This window comes from Polypterus senegalus, chromosome 2, assembly GCF_016835505.1.
Source record: "Polypterus senegalus isolate Bchr_013 chromosome 2, ASM1683550v1, whole genome shotgun sequence".
NCBI lineage: Eukaryota > Metazoa > Chordata > Cladistia > Polypteriformes > Polypteridae > Polypterus > Polypterus senegalus.
The window spans coordinates 214962091-214982986 of NC_053155.1; the positions used below are offsets into that span (position 1 = coordinate 214962091).

The 20896-nt window shown below is 37.6% G+C and overlaps 1 protein-coding gene across 1 annotated transcript in view; it reads left to right on the forward strand.

Moving 5' to 3' along the window:
• Nucleotides 1-20896, forward strand: part of vwa8 (von Willebrand factor A domain containing 8) — a 482517-nt gene that overhangs the window by 327177 nt on the left and 134444 nt on the right. Inside the window, exons 33-34 of the mRNA XM_039745289.1 lie at nt 4823-4932; nt 5749-5903. Of these exons, the coding sequence (XP_039601223.1) occupies nt 4823-4932; nt 5749-5903 (265 nt within the window). The remainder of the gene's footprint in view (nt 1-4822; nt 4933-5748; nt 5904-20896) is intronic.

Here is a 20896-nt window from a genome sequence, read left to right on the forward strand (position 1 = left end):
GTATTCTGTTATTTTGACTTTTAATATTTCGTGGTGGATAGTAAGTTTACTCTTCCTCCATTGACGCTCAGCTCTACGGCATGTTCTCTTTAAATCAGACACTCTTTGGGTCTTCCATGGTATAACAATGCTAGAAGATTTTTTCACTGTCTTTTCAGGTGCAACTATGTCAACAGCAGCTCTCACTTTAGAATTAAATCTTTCCACCTTACTATTTACATTGTCCTCGCTATTATAGCTGGCACTATAAACGGACTGATTGCTTAAAATGTTTGTAAGTTTTAAAGCTGCTGCGAATCAAAGAAGCGTTTTTAACAATATGCTTCTCATGAGTGTTTTTATCATTATTTCTATATTAAAAGTAGAAGAAAATGGTCTGATAGACCAATATCAATGATCTGTTTTATATCAACTTTCAGTCCTTTAGTAATCACTAAGTCTAATGTATGACCTGCTTTATGTGTAGGCTGATTTATGAGTTGTCTCAAATCAAAAGAATCCAGGAGGTTCATAAATTCTTTTACTTTTAGATCACACTGATTATCTATATGAAAATTAAAGTCGCCAACTATTAGGAGTGTGTCATAATTAGTAATTAAAATTGACATTAAGTCAGAGAATTCCTCAAAAACGCGCGTTATATTTAGGAGGTCTATACACGGATAGTATTAGAACTTGAGAATCTCCATGAATAACAACGGCGAGATACTCAAAGGACTTGAACTTACCAAAACTGACATCTTTACATTTTAATCGCTCGAGTAAATGTTAGCCAATCCGCCCCTTTTCCCTGGCGGTTTGAATGAGTAAAACTGTAATCCGGAGGCAGATTCGATTAAAACTGACGCGCATCTGAATTCAGCCATGTTTCATTTAGTGCAATAAGATCTATTTTTATCACTAATAAGATCGTTGATAAAAACGTTTTGTTAGTTAAAGCTCTGACATTTAATAGTGCCATATTTAATGTTTCGAGGTGCAGAGATGAGTACTATGTGCGTTATTGTTATTTGGAATAGGAACTAAATTATTATTATTAGCCGCTCTGTGTATATTTTTGTTTAATCTGATCTGTTTTATAGTTTTAATACATTGTTCCTCTAAAATAGTGATTTTAATTAGATTATTGGAGTTTATGCCGTATTTCCTAGGTTTTCTACGTGCATTGAGATTGCTTATTACAGTATTAATGGTGTGAACTTTAACGGAAGACTCTATTAAACATTCATCATGTCCTGGCACAGCAGTATTATTTCGGAAGGGGTTAAGAGCAGAGATAGATAGTCAAGAAAACGAATTACCTTCGATATGTTTTCGGAGAGGACCCGGCCGAAACTGTTCGGATGCAGGCCATCACGCTTGAAGAGACGTGGCCTTTCCAAAAAGAGATTCCAATTGTTGATGAAGCCGACATCCTTCTTCTTGCAGAAACCCTGTAGCCAGTTGTTCAACCCTAGCAGACGACTGTAGTACTCGTTGGATCGTCTGACGAGAGGTAGTGGACCGAACGAAGATCTTTGCCGATGGGGTCCTCTCCTTCGTGTCTCTAATCAGAGCTGCGAAGTCAGCCTTCAGGATTTCTGATTGTCGGTGCCTTATATCGCTTTACGCCGGCATGCAAGACGATTGATCCAACTGCCCTCTCCTTGTGTTTCTCGTAGACTGCTGGCGCACGTTTCATTACATCTCGGACACGAGCACCGGGAAAACAAGAAACAAACGATTTTGCATTAGGGCATGCGACATTAAGGTTTCTAACGATGGAATCACCTACCACTAATACATCACCAGGTGCTGAAGGCGAAATGGGGACGCGTAGAGGGTCAAACCGGTTCTTAGATAAAATGCTCGCCTGTGCCGATGGAGGTGCTCTGGCCTTGAACCCCCGCCTGCATAGCTGAAATCCACCGAGGTCAGCAGCGGCGTCGCTCCTACGAGACGCGGGGGTGAGGTCGGCACAACGCGGGGTTGATGTTTCGCCGGTTCCAGATGGCAAGGACGGTTTATCCAACAGCCGGGCCTTCAGATTTCTCAGGTATTTCCGTCGGGACAGGAGTTTCTGAATCTTTTCATCAAGAGCTTGGAGTTCCTCAATTACGATTTCAACGCGAGTTACCCCACTGTCGGCCATTTTCTACTTCGTACCCTGGCTGGGAGGAGCCATTCCAATATAGTTCTATAGAAAAGAATAGCAAACTGTTTTAAAATGTGAAATGCCAACAGTTGTAGATTTTGATGACATTTTGAATAATCTATACTAATAAAAGGCAAAGCCCTCACTGACTCACTCACTGACTGACTGACTGACTCACTTATCACTAATTCTCCAACTTCCCATGTAGGTAGAAGGCTGAAATTTGGCAGGCCTATTCCTTACAGCTTACTTACAAAAGTTCAGCAGGTTTCATTTCGAAATTCTACACGTAATGGTCATAACTGTCGGCAACATCCGCCATGTTGAACTTTCTCATTTATAGCCCCATCTTCACGAAATTTGGTAGGAGGCTTCCCTGCGCTTACTGAAACCGATGTACATACTTTTTTTGGTGGTATGACGCCACAGTCAGCTGCCATATTGAACTTTCCAACGTCACTAATTCTCCAACTTCCTGTGTAGGTAGAAGGCTGAAATTTGGCAGGCTCATTCCTTACAGCTTACTTACAAAGGTTAGGCAGGTTTTATTTAGAAATTCTATGCATAACGGTCGACAACGTACGCCATGTTGAACTTTCTTATTTATGGCCCCATCTTCACGAAATTTGGTTGGCGGCTTCCCTGCACTAACCAAAACCAATGTACATACTGTACAGTGGTATGATGCCACTGTCGGCCGCCATATTGAACTTTTCAACGGTCTTTGTTACTTATGGGCCCATCTTCAAAAAATTTGGTACGCGGGTTCAACGCTAACTGAATCCTACTTACGCATATATATACGTCCATAGCCTGCAGCTCAGTCACGTGAGGCGGCGCGGGTCCCCATCCCAACGCCTCCCACGTTGTTGGCTGCCTGCCTATATAAGGCCGTCCATCGCTCCAGTCTCTACATTCCCTTCCTTGCTTCGCCACGGGATTCACGTCTCCCTGCTGATAACTACAGTTTTTTTATTTAATCCATGGCTTCTCCTCTGTTTTATTGTTCATTTATTACGATTATAGTTATTGTATAGTATTTTAGACTTAGTTTACATTGTTCAGGTACCCATTTCCTTTATCATTCCAACCATACCCCCATGAACATGTTAATCGAGGTGATCACCATCAATCAAAGAACTGTCACTTACCAAGTGGTTTCCATGCCCGGAGATGGCACCTGCCTTTTCTATTCTCTTTGTTACATATTGCACGGCCATATCAGGCTCACTCTTGATATCCGGAGGAACATTGTGTCTTATGTATTGAATGACTGGGACAGGTTCAAGGTGTGGACTGATGACGGTACAGGAGATAATTATACTACACAGGAGCACTATAAGAGTGAAATGCTTAAGCCCTTCACCTATGGATCTGCATGTGAGTTGATGGCTGCCGCTGAATTGTTTGGATGTTGCTTTCAAGTGTACCGAAATGGCCAAATATTTTACACCTTTCGACAACTGCCAATGCCTCTTAAACATCTTAGACTCACAGGTGACGATTTTAGTATTGGACACTTTGATGTTTATGAATGTTTAAACTCTCTAAAGCTGGATGTGAAGTTATCGATGAAACCGGTTGTATACTTACAATGCTTGACAGATGCCGAATGTCTCTTCAACACAAGTTCTGCAAATACTGTTGTAATTGAAACAAACCATGAAAGTCAAACCGATTATGACAGCAACAATCCAAGCTGTGAGATTTGAAACAAGATTACTGTTCACATGGCCAAATGTATGTTGCATGCTCAGGAGTAAGCTCAGTGCATAGCTTGGTCATATTACATCTGGAGGGCCGAACTCACAATGTGGTATACAAAGAGATCCTTAACAAATAATTATTGGTATATTTTCCCTCAGTTTAAAAAGGTTTAATTTTCTTCTTAATAAAAATTTTAAGGCAGTACTTCGCCGCTGCGAAGCGTGGGTACAAATATATTAGAGTATCTGCAATATTGATAATCACAAGGACATACAGAGAAGTGAAGAAACATAATTGGTAAGAAGTTTAAGAATCTGGTAGGTCACTAGGAAATACTGATTTTTTAGCAGACTGAATTCAAGGTTCATCCCATGTGTTAATGTCATAGCGAAAGCAAACAAAATCTTTCCACATCCTGTCCGGGCTAATAAAAACAAAGTGCAATTCTGCAGAAGGAAATAGTTTACTTCAGTGTTCTTTGCATTGAAAGAAACACATACATTTGAAATTTAGAAATAAATCAGAAGACATTTACATCTTCAAAGTAAAAATATTTTAAATTGAGTTTCAAAGTCTGAGGAATGAATGGTCGTGTTTAGGATTTAAAAGTAAGAAAAACCACAGAAATGACTATAGATAGATGTCAAGAGCAGTGGGAGATCAATTAATTCCACTTGAGTTATGAGCTGTATTTTCTAAAACATTGAATTGAAAATGAATGAATTATTCATTTAATGCACTGGAATCAAGTCTGCATCCTGCCTTTTGTTGCTAGGCTTAGTTCCAGCCTTCCATATCCCTGCTTTGGAAAAAAATATGTGTAGGAAAATGATGTATAGACTTACTTATAAATATTTTTTTTAAACTTTAGCTGTTCTTGTGACCACAATAAGTGAATTGTACTGTGTTTGTGAAAACACAATAGATGCCTTCTTCTGAATTATAAGCTAATTTTTGATCCACTTTATCAATTATTTACAGAAAATTTCTCCTGACTAAGCCAACACGCTTGGATGGAGAAACTTCATCCTCATGTCAGCTTCATAAAATTACAGAGGACCCTGTTAGCACTGGCTTTGGTATGATCTCAGGTAAAAATCACCAATCATCTCTAATCACAAATCCCTACTTGATACCCTCATACAAAATACAGGTTAATACAGCTATGTGTAAAAATTGATACACCAATGTCCTACTAGTATGGTGTATTTGTATGTAGGATAAAAAAAATTACAGGCAGATTAACCTTAATTTTAAAAAGAACACATGAATAATAGTTTTTGCAATATTAAATATGATAGTGTAGTTGTGATTTCTTTATTTATGGATATTTAATATCAGCCAAACCCTGTGATTATGTTCCATTGCACTGTAAAATGTGCTGCCAACCCTGTATTAATATTCAAAGCTTTATTGATTTGAAACTATCAAATCATGTGTTTGCCATATAAAGTTTAGTGCAAACGTGTCAGAAGTATCAAATCCTGTGTTAGCTGGTTTGCTAAGGATAAAATGTTCAAGTCACATGGACCATTCATATCTGTGGTCAGCTACAGTTGTTATTCTATTTTTTATGTGGCATTGGAACTCACTGTGAAGAGAAATTTCAAAGTTGGTTGCAGGAACCTTCGGAATAAATACAATGCAAACAAAACAGAAACTTTAGTTAACCTGCATCCACCTGGTATAGAGGTACCAATGAAAAAGATGAAACCTGTTACTTTCTTTAATGATTATTAACTACTGCTATAAAAGAAACGTATAAGACAATATCAAGTGGATCAAACAGGGGAATCCAAGCAAATATTAATTATGGGGTAATGGTACTGTATAACGTACTTACAACAACAAGAACAACATTTACTTAAGATGAAGTGAAATAAAATGTTCTCTTTTGTTTAACACAGGCATGCAGTGCTCAGATCCACATGAAATTTCAAAAGATCAACTGTCTTCTGAAAATCTGAGTGCAGCCCTCGGACAAAAGATTGTTTGTCCAAATAGGATTCTTTCAGATGTTGATAACTATGCAACAATTGTGATTGGTTTCCCTGATCTTATGGTAAGTAGCAACATTAAAATGTACTGTAAATACAAAGATAAATGGGTTACACTCCCAACTTTGATTATAATGATAATGATACAGTAAAACTATACCAATAGACAGGTATATCTAAAATACTGAATTAGAGAGTAAAGATGGGTGAAAAATAAAAGAATGGGAATTTCAGGACTTTGCAATTTGATGTTTTATTTTCCATTCCTCAAAATCTGTTGTATGATTTCAAAACAACTTTTCCTACATTAACATATGAAAATTTTTTATTTAAAAAAAAAAAACAAACAGGACCCCCAGATGGCATCGTAAAATAACCACAAACATCAAAACTGTATTTAAAGACATTTTGTACCTTCATTTTTTCTAAAACCTTTCCAAGAAATGTTTTTTGAAAAGGGTATTTTTGCATTATCCTTTAATAAAACATAAAAATCAGTGCTCATAATTAAGTAATCCAGTGTTGTAATGAGACAAATTTGTTGAAGTTTTTTACTTTTGTTCAATTTTTTTTCACCTATCACCAATTGAATCTTGTCTGTTTAGCCTGGTTGCTAAACCCTACCTTGCTTCACATAGATAATACACCAAGACTGAATATCTTAATTTTAAATTTTGTTACAAATGGAGCTAGCTTCATCTCAGACTAATGAAGCATTCACAAAAACCATTCATGACTTGTGTACCACTGTACAGTCTTCTAAAATTGAGGGTGCTGACTGCTCATTGTTCATTTTCTTTCTCCTTGCTTTAACTTTGCTACTGAAGATTTACCTCATTCTTTAGATGCCAATAATGCATTAATATTTTTTCATTTTGGTTTAATCATTTGTTTGTAATTTTTTTAAATTTTTATTTTGTATGTGTCTCCATTTTGTATGACTAGTAGGTGTGATGCTACATGGATGCTAGGCACATGATGCATGTTCTACCTGACCTCATGACCATGGCAGCCATGTTATATAAAATGGCATTCCATCTAAGCAGCTTATGAACTTTGTTGCAAAATGGAGAAAACATTAAGTTAGTTTTTTTTTTCTTTTTTGCACTTTCTAAGGAATTGTGGTTGTGACATACTTTGTTTAGCAACTGTGATTTTACTGTGCTCTATTGAATTTAAGAGAATGACAACTTACCATCTAGTTAAACAAACTTGGCTATGTCTGACCATTCTATTGCTTAACTTAAAAGACTTAAATGATAAAATGGTTAGGGATTCTTTGATCAGGTTTTTTAAGGCCAATACTGATCACTGATTTTCATGTTACTTGATTGGCTGATTCCAATAATGATTCTTTTTTTCTTTATACCTTTAAAAAATGTATATACTAAGCTCCTGCATAACCAGACACATGGAAGCCTTATGTCTTATATTAAAGTTTATAAAGTTTGTAATTTTTATAATTAAACTATAGACCACATATGTTAACTGTTCATTCAACTGTTGGCTTATTGTTTAGTGTCCATAAAATACTAAAATAAATAAAATTTTGTTAAAATACATACTTTAACTAATAAAATATGTACAGAAAAGCCAAGCAAAATGACACATTTTATTGGCTAACTAAAAGGATTACAATATGCAAGCTTTCGAGGTAACTCAGGCCCCTTCTTCAGGCAAGATGTAATACAGAAACTGGAGTTCTCCGTGTTTATATAAACTCTAGGACAAGAAACAACATTGGTAAATCTTTAAATGAGAAATCTTAAATGTAAAAAATTAATAGATTCATTAAGGCTAGGGTTAATTTAACAAGAGAGAAGAACAATGTATGGTCAAGATCTTTGGATAACTGTCCAAAAAAGTCTTTTGAAGTTTCTGATGAGTTTTTCAAAACAATGTGGGTCTGTAGTCAGGTGGTCTGTGTCTTTCTGAGAGATGCAAACAGTCCTCATACCTGGCTATTAAACTCTTGTCTTTATTCAAGCCATGTTGTAATGTTTTCAATTTTAACATGAGCTTAACTTCCCATTCTTTTCTCTCTTGCTGTGTTTTGAAGTTGCCCATAAGCACTGTGACTTTAAAATCCCTCTCACAGTGTCCATGGCTGTTGAAGTGGGCTGCTACAGGAACATCTGTGTTGCCACGTTTAATGTGGAATCTGTGTAAATTCATTCTCTGGCGGAGTGTTTGTCCAGTTTCTTCCACATAGAGTGCAGTGTCAGGACATTTCATGCAGGGAATTAGGTAGACAACATTAGATGATTTGCAGGAAAATTACCCCATTATGTGATGTTCAAGTCGGCAGTGTGATATAACTATACGGTCTGTATTGTAAATGTGGGCACACGTTTTAAATCTTTTCTGTAGACAGGGAGATGTTCCATTTTCTGTTGGTTCATTTAGAGAGTTTGGACAATTAGTTGCTGAAGGTTTGGTGGTTGTCTGTATGCTATGTGTTGTCTTTCAGTTGAACAGTAGTGTCAAGGAAGCTGACTTCTGTTTTTGAGTAATTCAGCTTCAGCTTTATGTTGGGGTGAAAAGAATTATATTCATCATGAAAATGGAGGAGGTCCTTCTTACTTGCAGTCCAGATTATGAAGATGTCATCTATGTAACGGAGATACAACATTGGTTTTAAAATGTAAATTGACATGAAATCTTCCTCCAATTTTGCCATAAATAGGTTTGCATAGTGAGGTGCAAACCGACAGCCCATTGCAGTCCCCATTTGTTTGCAAGTAGCAATCTTGTCCAAAAGAGAATAGATTATGTGTCAGAGTGAATTTTATCATTTCTATTACCGACTTTGTGGGTAAATCATGTTGTCTGAGGTATGTTTCACATGCCAATATACCATCATCATGGGGGATGTTTGTGTAAAATGCCTCAACATCCATTGTGGCCAGTAAGATTCCTTTAGGTAAGGGGCCTAAAACACAGGGTTCTCCAGTTTCTGTATTACATCTTGCCTGAAGAAGGGGCCTGAGTTGCCTTGAAAGCTTGCATGTTGTAATCCTTTTAGTTATCCAATAAAAGGTGTCATTTTGCTTGGCTTTTCTCTACATTCATAATGGCTAACACGGTACAACACCCTAGTACTACAAAATATGTACAGAAATATTTATCTGTAATACACATGGCATCTATAAAATAAAATGGTTCTTATAATCACAAGCTGTTATATTGTTTCATTTTTTTCTGTCATGTACCTTTGGCACCCAACTCCACCAGCGCCTTCAGCGCCCAACCCCCAAATGCGGCCAGAATATTAGTAAAATCTGCAAATGTACAGAAGACAAATGATTATTTATAGGGGGTTTGCCCCCCTCTCGTTTTGCTTGCCAACCCCCCCAGCCTGCGGTAGGCGCCAGCCACTTCGTGTGAAGAGGGCAAGTGAACGCATCCCAAGGAGATGCAGTTGCTCATCAGAAACCCCCTCTTAAGCGGTGATTCAGTGGGAAACAAATACAGTTTTTTTTTAACCTCCTCTTTGCTCGATCAGCTGCTGGGTTGCTGTTGCTGCCGTGCCCCGCAATCTGCATCTCACACGACGCTTTGAACAATCAAAAGACTGTATAGCAGCTGTCATACTCTTTGTCTTTTAATCCTGGCCGCGGGTGAGGTTAAATCTCTTGGCACACAGTCTCGTCTTGCAGGATGTGAGTTGTTGATATTTTTTAGTGTATAATTTAAAAATGGAATAAGAATCTGAAAATGATTTTCTAGCCCTTAATATTCAATGCATCACTTTTCCTCCATTGCAGTTTTTATATATTTTTAGGAAATGATTGCACGAAATCCTGGAATGGATTTGTTGCTTTCTCCACAGATAATTGACTTTCTTGCACAAGTCTTATTCTTGCTTGTGCATTTTTTATGTATTTGTTTAGTTAAATCAGTACTCCACCCAAAAATAATATTTGTTTTGTATATTACTAACCCCATGCATTTTGTAGTGGTGACTGAAAAAAGTTTCATGACTACAAAAAGAAATCTGACATAATACAATAAGTGTAACGTGTTTTGCTTTAATACATACAATGAGTTACCCTTAATGGAGTACCTGATAGTACACTGCAACATTAAAGTTCAGTTAAGAAAGCCAATGTTCGTAGAGTATGGAAAGTATAATGTTAAATTTAACACATAGAATACATATCAAAGTAAGAATATCTTGTGATAATTGCTGTAAATCAAAGATGGGATCCATAAAATCTGACAGAAATTCAGAGTAGTTGGTAGTAGAGTAGGTTGGCATGGTGACACAGTGGTGGTACATGTGCAAAGCAACAAGAAGGTAAGGTTTCAAGTCCCATTGTGTTTGTGTGGATTCCCATCGGGTGCTACAGTTTGCTAACACAGTCCAAAGATCTGCAGCTTAGGTTGGATTGGAGATCCTGAATTGGACCCTAATCTATGTTTACGTTCATATGTGGGTGTGATCAACCTGCAATAGGCTGACACCCTGTCCAGGGCCTGTTCCTGCCATGCACATGTTGCTTGCTGGGATAGGCTCCAGCTTCTTTGTAACCCTGCCCTGGATAAACAGGTTTGGAAGATGGAAAGTAGTAGAATGATGATAACTTTAAGGAGGACCATTGTATTCTGTGAACCTTGTAAAGAGGGAGCAGTTTCTGCAGTGTATAGAGCCTTATTTCACTGGTTGGAAGCAAAATATGGTGTAATTCAATGAGAACAAGTAACTCTTTTTATTGTGTCTGGAGAAAAGAGGCATATCTTATAGGCAAGCTGGAATAAAACAATGCATTGTGAAAAAACGTACTGAGAATCAAGAGTCTGTTTTTAGTGAGAAGCAGAGAAATGCATAGTTGAGAACAATGATTTTAAATTATACTCTTGTAGCAACATAAACCAGGCAAGTACTGCGAATGTAGTTACAAACAGCAGTAGGGTTATGTGGTATACTGGTACTGTACTGGAAAACTGCTGAAAACACAAATTATGAAACAGAACGTTACCAGCATTTCAGAATTTTGGTTGCCGAAAGTAATCTTCAGTTTTCTACTAGGAGGCTGGAGTAAGGAGAAGATTTTGTATTTATTCGTTATTTGCTTCAGAACTGTTTTGGTATTAGTATTGAAATCCAAATCCTGGTATCGATATTGAAGTCATAATTTTAATTCAATCCAACAATAAACTGCAGTTGTGTAGATGATATGAAGCAGTTGAATAGCAGTTACAGCAGGTTACAATAATCCAACCTACAGATTTCAAAAACAAAGGAAAAATTTAATTTCATAGTTAGTGAAAAAGAGATGGCACTTATGCATGTTAGAGAGAGAGAATCAGATGTAGGGCATTAATCATGTAAATGTATCATGTCATTCCTTAACCCTGCTTATGTCTGAGCATTTTTGTTTTTGGTTGCTCCAATAATTTGCAGATTAGATGAACTGGTTATTCTAAATATTGACCCAGTATGAGCATGAGTGTATGCTTGTGAGTAATTCCTGTGATAGACTAGCACTCCATATACGGCTGGCACCTGCCTTCTGTTGAATAGAATCTATCTATCTATCTATCTATCTATCTATCTGTCTATCTGTCTGTCTGTCTGTCTGTCTGTCTGTCTGTCTGTCTGTCTGTCTGTCTGTCTGTCTGTCTGTCTGTCTAATTGAGAAGAGTTTGAGTTTATCCATCGCAGAAGCTAATATTATGAAGCCAGCTTGAGAAAAGTTTGACTTTATCCATAGCAGAAGCTAATATTATGAAGTCAGCAAGAGTTATAATAGTGGAGAAAGAAGCAGTTTAATCAGTTGAGCCAAGAGCATCTTTTATTGAAGCAGAACAGGTTTGGTAGAATGACCTCCGTGGAAGCCAGATTACAGAGGGTATTTCAGGTCTTGATGAATTATATATACCACAGTTTTCAATAAAAATGGCAGAAGGATGCATTACACACAACAGAGATGATGAAAGTTTTATAGAATGGAAGGTACTTGTATATATAAAGGGGCTGAAATGATGTATAAAGCATTATTTAGAGAAGGAGAGTGAAGTAAATATGTGGGAATGACATCCATTATGGAAGTGGCAATTCAGTGGTTATTTAGCACATTTGAGGTGTCAGAGTCAGTTATGTAAGATAAGCTATTAAGTTGGAAAACATACAAGATGCCTTCAGTTCTTACTCAAAAACAGAGTTCAAGTGGTTAGGAGATGTAAGACATCAAGAATTCAGTTTATATAATTTAGTCGTAAGATATAAAAATTATTTATTTGCTTATTGATGAGAGAACAACAAATGACCACCAAATTTTCCCTGCCACCCTCTCTGACCTTGGCAACACTTGCATGGCCCTCAGGTGGTTTGATTATGGTAGGTAGATCCTGCCATGTGCCCAGGCAAGCACGATGGAGCTCCAAGGATCAGTGCTGGGCCCTCTTCTCTTTATACACCTCCTCACTAGGCCCTATCATCGGATCCCATTTTTTTTCTTATAAATTCTATGCTGATGATTCACCACTGTACCTGTTCTTTTGTTCAGTGGACCACACTATATCAGATAGAATCTCTGCCGATCTCTCTCATATTCCAACCAGGATGAAGGAACACCATCTCCAGCTCAACTTGAGAAAAATGCACTTTTTTGTTATCCGAGTTCCTCCATCTATTCAGCACCCCATGTCTGTTCATCTTGGCTCATTATCTCTAACACTCGCCAAGATGGCATGCATCCTAGGGGAGTGATCGATGACCAGCTGTCCTTGCAGATTAACCGTATACAGTATCTGCAAAATCAGAACATGTCTGACAGAGTATGCAGTGATCCCTCGCTATATCACACTTCGACTTTCGCGGCTTCTCTCTATCGCGATTTTTTTCTCATACACGCTTACGTCACTACGCATGCGCTTTCTGAGAACTTTTATCTAAGCCCTACGATGGCTCCTAAACGTGCTGCTTTTTCTAAGCCTTCTGACAATAAAACTAAGCGCCGGAGGAAGATGCTTACTATCCAGGAGAAGGTGAAACTCTTGGATATGATTAAAGATGGCAATATCCTACAAAAGCCTCCTCACGCATATGAAAAGACAGCGCCAGCAACTGCCTATCAAGATGTTCTTCAGCCGCGCACCCAGAAACCCACTGCCTAGTACTTCTTCACTGAAGACAACAACGCACCTGCCGAAGATACTGCACCACCTCTGAAGACTCTCCTACTGAGGTCGTGCCTTCATAGGTTAGTGGTTGTGTGTAATTAAATGTACAGTACAATAATCTACTATATAAAAGCGTTCGGGATTGTCCTTCCGTCCCGTGATTGCAAAGCGTAGCGGTATTCTGCTTATTACAGACTTACTACTTGCGGCTTGAGGTAAAAAGCGACGCGATGTGAGCAGAGTTCTGGTGCTCTCATCGTTCCCTTGCTTTTGTGCGTGATGCGCTGGAAAAATAGACAAAATTATGTCTCTGGAAATAATTAATGTTGATGGAGTACAAATGCCTCACCGTGCAGTAAATATCAGGGGAGATGGTGCTTGCTTATTCTCATCTATAGCTTATTTAGTGCATGAAACTCCGTCTTTAGCGGTACAGATTCGGGCTGACATTGTACGACTTACAGGCACTTGAGGGGATAAAAAAAAACTTAAGTTTTTGGGACATGTTATGAATGGGCACTTTGATGTTCTCATTCCCTACACTAAAGGCGCTTTTCCACTGCATAGTACGGCACAGCACGGTTCAGTACCGCTCACCTTGGTTCGGCTCAGTTCGGCTCGGTTTGCGTTTCGACTGCAGTTTAGTACCGCTTTAGAGTGGGCGGGATTATTCACGTGTCGTTATAGTTGCGCCGCCTCTACTGCCGTGACACCATGGAACTTTTACAACAACACGCAGACAACGACAACACTTTAGCTCGACGACGCGCAAGGGTAAGCATCTAAAAAGCACATCACTAGCTAACTTTTATCACTGTTGCAAAGCATAAAATGAACTTAACTGCCAGTGTAACATTAAAATGCTGATTCTGTATATTACAGATCTTCCACATTTTGCAAAAAAGTCGCCGCAACAGACCATCTGTTTGGACATTTAACCGTGCTTCAGAGTGGTGGGATGTGATTGTTCCCGGTTTTACAAACACTCAGTGGCTGGAGAACTTTCGAATGTCTGAAGAAACATTCATCCACTTATGCAACAAACTGCGTCCAGCGATGGAGAGACGGGACACAAACTTCCGCGTGTGTGTACCTTTAAAGAAAAGAATAGCCAGTGACGCAGTAATGACGCATTTTCTCTGGCCAATCAGTGACCAGCAGAGTTTACACGTCACGTTTTGGTAACGGTTCGGCGCTTGGAACCTCGGCTGAGGTGGTACTAAAAAAAGGACCAGGTACCAGGTACTGTTACCAGTGGAAAACGCCCCAAAAGTGAGCTGAACTGAACCGTGTCGTGCCGTACTATGCAGTGGAAAAGCGCCATTACATGCCTGATGTACACATGGAGCGCACAAAAATTGAGGATAAAAGTTGGTCGCCTTAAAAGGCGAGTATGCCTAGTAATGTGATATTTGTAACGTCTAATATGTCTTATTTTCTCTAATATAATACGAGTGTAATGGTGACTAAAGAGTATTATTTCATGTCTAGATGCTCTAATAATGTTAAAAAACGTATTTAGAAGGTCGTAAACAGGTTTTCTATACTCTAACTGCGAAAATATTCGGTTTATAAATAAAGAATCCTACTTCGCGAAAATTCATTTATCACGGTAGAGTCTGGAACGGATTAACTGTGATAAACGAGGGTTCACTGTGCATCATAACTGCTGGTCCAGGCATTGGTCTTCTCACAGCTGGATTACTGTAACTGTCTGTTGGCAGATTATTCAAAATGCAGTGGCATGTCTGATATTCAGCCAGCCAATGCAAGCATATGTCACTCCTCACTTCAGATCACTACTTTTTTTATAGGGTTTTTTTTTGTGGCACATAATTAAGTTCAAGTCCACAGTGCTTGAGTATACAGTGTACTCAGTGGGTCATCACCCATATGTATGAAGACACCACTCAGGTCTGCTGATGAATGATATCTAGTGATGCCACATCTGCATAGCATCAAATTTCAATCCAAACCCTTTTCTTGTATTGCTGCTAGCTGGTGGAATGAGCTGCCCAGCTCCATTTGAAATTCTGACTCCCACTTTGTTTTTAGGAAATGTTTGAAGACTCTGTCATTTGGTGAATTACTGTCTAACTGATATTAGCTGTTAGGTTTTGTAACCTAGGAATTGCAACTAGCTTGCACTTCGTTCTGAGCTCTTCACTTGTGATGATTAGGTTTGTAACATCCTGTAATACTTGTTCCCAAACAGTCCTCTAGACTGATGTTTATACAATTATTTGTAAGTTTCTTTTTTTAACAGCACTTGTTAAGCAAATAAATGTAAATAGAATCTCATGAGTGGTACTTTTGAAAGAATTATTTTTTTTTCTTTCACTAAGATATTTCAGCTGCCAGCAGGTGCCCATGGCAGAATGGATGTTAATGGTTAGTTAGAACTGAAGAGGTGAGGTGCAAACTGGATTAGAAACTACACTTAGCTTCAGATGAAAGAGGTAAAGAAGAAGAAAAAAAACACTCACTACAGAATTTAGAAAAACCTGAGCAAATCTGTGTGAGGGGGAGAGAGAAGAGAATCCTCGAAAGTGGTAAAGCATCACAAGAAACATTATGTTGAGGATTACAGTAAAATGTAGAAAATGCAAGTAAAAGTGTACTGTAGTTAATTTAATTCAGAATTTCCTCTATTATTTTTTATGCTGGCAAACAGTAGAAGGCTGTGTTAAGTCACTTGTTCATTTGTAGATAATTTTTTTTTTTTGTTGTTGAATTATATTAAGTAGTAAAAGGTTGGAGTTAGGATCAATCTTTTGTATTCCTACAATCACACCAAAGCTTCTGTTGAATAAATAATGTACTTTCTAATTTTTTGAAATGAGGAACCAGACAGGGCTGTCCATTATCACTATTGCTAAATGCTGCAGGGGATTCTAAGGGAAGAGTTCTTTATGTTTATGATATGGTGTTCAATGTTGTTTGTCTATATTCATCACTTCCAAATGTATTACATCTTTATGAGAAATCCTGTAGGTTTTCTGGGTTTAAAATTGCTTGATTAAGAGGAAGTTGTAGGAATAAATGTTTGCTTATTTTTCACATAGTTTTGGATTAACAATTACTTCAGATCCTCTAATAGCATTATTTGAAGCAATACCTTATGAGACATATTTCTGTTATGAAATTTCTATTGTGATATTTTACACTGCATTGCTTGCTCTTTGTCTTATTATACTGTACTTATTTGGAAGAATCCTCATCTACTCACTTTACTTGGGGAGACATAAAATTTTCATTGTGGAAAAACATAAAAATCTTTCCAAAATTTTTTGAGTAGAATTTAGTAATGCTTTCCAAAAGAGTTAAGCTGGGCCTTTGTTTTAATATCTTTGAGGAACTACTTCATATTGGACTTTGATGATATACTCCTCTGAGTTGTACAGTGGATAGATGCAGAGATTGATATGAACTATAAGTCATACGTGTAGTCATTTTGTAATCCAACAAATTCAATCAGTATAAATAGCTATTTTTTAGTCAGACAGAAGGTGAGAGAATTGTGAGTTTGAGGTGCTTAGTATATTGAATCACAAGGTGGTGTGCAAGAGCAATGATGAGGAATGAATAAATTGTGGAACATTATATGTAGTCCTCTTTTTTGGTGGCACAGATTGGGATGAATTGTTAACTGAAAATACCAGCCTTCAGTTCCTGTTGTGTGTGTTCTTTGTTGAGTTTGTGTGTTATGCCTTTGAGAAACTTTCATCCAAGGACTCCCACAGTTTCCTCCTAAAGTTAAAAAAATATATCAGTCTGTTATGAATATCTGTTGATGAGTTTTAAGTGTTGTATTTGGTCCACAGTACAGGATTCCACTAGGAGAGTCATTGGTTCTGGATAGATAAAATTATTTATATTGTCTATTTAGTATAAGTTTAACTATTTAAGGTTTAAAGTCCTTAATGTAAACCGTTACATTTCTTTGGTTCAGTTGCATTTAATTCAGAAAACACCTATTTCAATAGCCATGTCTGTCAGTCCACATGAAGCAACTCATCTCCCACTGGAACGATTTTATTGAAATTTGGCACACTTGTTCTTTAAAGAATTTTTCAGGAGAGTTCAGTTTTCATTGAGTGTTTCAAAATCTCCCATTCAAAAGCTTTGGCAAATGCTTTTTCTACCTTGAAACAAAAAAGCATTATCTGCATCTTCAATTATAGGTTAGCTTACTCTTTCAAATTTACCTTGAGACATACTACTTCAACTTATATATTTTATACAGTGCATCCGGAAAGTATTCACAGCGCGTCACTTTTTCCACATTTTGTTATGTTACAGCCTTATTCTAAAATGGATTAAATTCATTTTTTTCCTCAGAATTCTACACACAACACCCCATAATGACAACATGAAAAAAGTTTACTTGAGGTTTTTGAAAATTTATTAAAAATAAAAAAACTGAGAAATCACATGTACATAAGTATTCACAGCCTTTGCTCAATACTTTGTCGATGCACCTTTGGCAGCAATTACAGCCTCAAGTCTTTTTGAATATGATGCCACAAGCTTGGCACACCTATCCTTGGCCAGTTTCACCCATTCCTCTTTAAAGCACCTCTCAAGCTCCATCAGGTTGGATGGGAAGCGTTGGTGCACAGCCATTTTAAGATCTCTCCAGAGATGTTCAATCGGATTCAAGTCTGGGCTCTGGCTGAGCCACTCAAGGACATTCACAGAGTTGTTCTGAAGCCACTGCTTTGATATCTTGGCTGTGTGCTTAGGGTCGCTGTCCTGCTGAAAGATTAACTGTCGCCCCAGTCTGAGGTCAAGAGCGCTCTGGAGCAGGTTTTCATCCATGATGTCTCTGTACATTGCTGCAGTCATCTTTCCCTTTATCCTGACTAGTCTCTCAGTTCCTGCCACTGAAAACCATCCCCACAGCATGATGCTTCCACCACCATGCTTCACTGTACAGATGGTATTGACCTGGTGATGAGTGGTGCCTGGTTCCCTCCAAACGCGATGCCTGAAATTCACACCAAAGAGTTCAATCTTTGTCTCATCAGACCAGAGAATTCTGTTTCTCATGGTCTGAGAGTCCTTCAGATGCCTTTTGGCAAACTCCAGGCAGGCTGCCATGTGCCTTTTACTAAGGAGTGGCTTCCGTCTGGCCACTCTACCATACAGGCCTGATTGGCTGCAGAGATGGTTGTCCTTCTGGAAGTTTCTCCTCTCTCCACAAGGGACCTCTGGAGCTCTGACAGAGTAACCATCGGGTTCTTGGTCACCTCCCTGACTAAGGCCTTTCTCCCCCGATCGCTCAGTTTAGATGGCCGGCCAGCTCTAGTAAGAGTCCTGGTGGTTTCGAATTTCTTCCACTTACGGATGATGGAGGCCACTGTGCTCATTGGGACCTTGAAAGCAGCAGAAATGTTTCTGTAACCTTCCCCAGATTTGTGCCTCAAGACAATCCTGTCTCGGAGGTCTACAGACAATTCCTTTGACTTTATGCTTGGTTTGTGCTCTGACATGAACTGTCAACTGTGGGACCTTATATAGACAGGTGTGTGCCTTTCCAAATCATGTCCAATCAACTGAATTTACCACAGGTGGACTCCAATTAAGCTGCAGAAACATCTCAAGGATGATCGGGGGAAACAGGATGCACCTGAGCTCAATTTTGAGCTTCATGGCAAAGGCTGTGAATACTTATGTACATGTGATGTCTCGGTTTTTTTATTTTTAATAAATTTGCAAAAACCTCAAGTAAACTTTTTTCACGTTGTCATTATGGGGTGTTGTGTGTAGAACTCTGAGGAAAAACATGAATTTAATCCATTTTGGAATAAGGCTGTAACATAACAAAATGTGGAAAAAGTGATGCGCTGTGAATACTTTCCAGATGCACTGTATATTTTCCTCCTTTGTTAGTCTGACAGCCATTAATAATCCCAATACATGTTCGTCCAAATTCCAGTGGAAGCACGTCCAAACTGCTCATACACCAGTTCACCTATCCTGCGGCTTGTAGCAAGTTAAATGTAAATATTTGTTTAAAAAAGTCTTTAACTTAAAGTGAATAGAAGAAAATAATTTTAAAAAGCCCTGCATCAGAAGATGAGTAAAATACGATAGGAATTATGAAAAGGTAACTCTATAAGCTTAGAGTGAAGAAATATGTACAGGTACTCAGTATTTATATTAAACAAAGAACATTCTCATGGCTGCACAATCAGAACATTATTACTGTAAAGAATGAATGTTATCAACCTGCAGCTAAAAGGTGTTTGAACTAGTTAACTACACAGGAAAATGCAGCTCCCCTAATTAATATAAACAGGATGGGTTTAAAAAGGGAGTTGCACTTGATATGTGGGCAGAAGATTTGAGTCACGGGGCATACAACAAGGTCTGCGTTGTGGTATGCTGTTTCTACAGTGCACAAAGAGGTCATTTGTGCTGCAAGTAGCAGAGATAGAGCAAAACTACAGCTTACACCGTGCTGATAGAGTTGCTTAGCAGTAAAATGTATGACAAAGACTTGAGGAAGTTTATCCATGCCTGAAGAGCTGCTTTTGCTTCTATGGATCCTGAGACTGAAATTAAAATCTTTACTATTAATGTCACCATTGGTATTCCCATTATACAATGAATCAGTTATTTTCCAAATTTTTAGTCATTTGAGTAATGTTAATGAATTCTTGGGTTTTCACTAATGTTAATAGCTTGACAGGGAACTTAGTGCAGATGTTTTTCTATATATTAATAGTGATTTTATGATAGTGTTAGTCATTTTGCATTTATAGTTTTATGTATTTTGGTAATTTCTTTTTATTGTTGATATGCTGTCATTTAATAGATAAATGAATCCTAAATTGTCCCTAGTGCTTGGTGTGTGTGTGTGTGTGCGTGTGTGTGTGTGTGTGTGTGCGTGTGTGCGTGTGCGCACCCTGTGTTGGCTGGGATTGGCTCCAGCAGACCCCCATGACCCTGTAGTTAGGATATAGCGAGTTGGATAATGGATGGATAACATGGCATTGAGCTATAATTAAGAAACATGGTTTATATGGGGTTTATAATTTTTTGGAATCCCCTTTAATATTAAAAAGTTTATATTTTTAAATATAAAACTTTCATTAGGTGATTATTCAATATTTCTCCAACACTAATCAACAAAGGTTGATTACTCTACTCTATATCCTGGTCTGAAGCAGACTACAATTTTACCTTAAGACTTAAATAGAGATTTTAACTGTCTGTTGTGTACTTCTTTTAAAAATATTTTGTTTAAGAAATTTGAACAACTGTTTTCCTCAACTAAAAATATCACATCAGTCAATGCCATTTTTACATCATTTTATTTGAACTCTACTATTTTAGAAAGCTATAAGAGCCTCCAAAAGCATATTTGGTCTACATTTTTAAGTATGTGGTATTATGAAGTAATATTAAAAAATGTTTATTTAATGTCATTTACTAATTCATGTTATTGCATATATTAGGATATAGTGGGTTGGATGATAGATGGATGAATATAAATATGACCCATTGTTACAAAAATATAATCATTAACTCTTTGATGAAGTGACTAAAATTTGAAAGGCACCAACTTTCAATTCATTTAACTAAGTCCACAAATGTACCTGCTTGTTACGCCACACATACATTTTCGAAGTTGCTTTATTTTTTATTTGTTAAACAAAGTGAATGTTCTTTTGACTGTTTGTCTTTAGAATATTCTACTATAAACAATTCACTGTGTTTGATAATCTTCAAAGCTAATTCCCATGGAAAGCCATATTAACATTTAGAGATACAGTATCTCAAAGTGAATTTCAGATGTCTTAAAATACAGTTCACCTTTTAATGTATCTCAAATGTATTTCAACATATCTCAAATACATTTTCAGATATTTCAAAATAACTGTATTTGCATTTGAAGATGCCTCAGTAGTCCATTCACAGG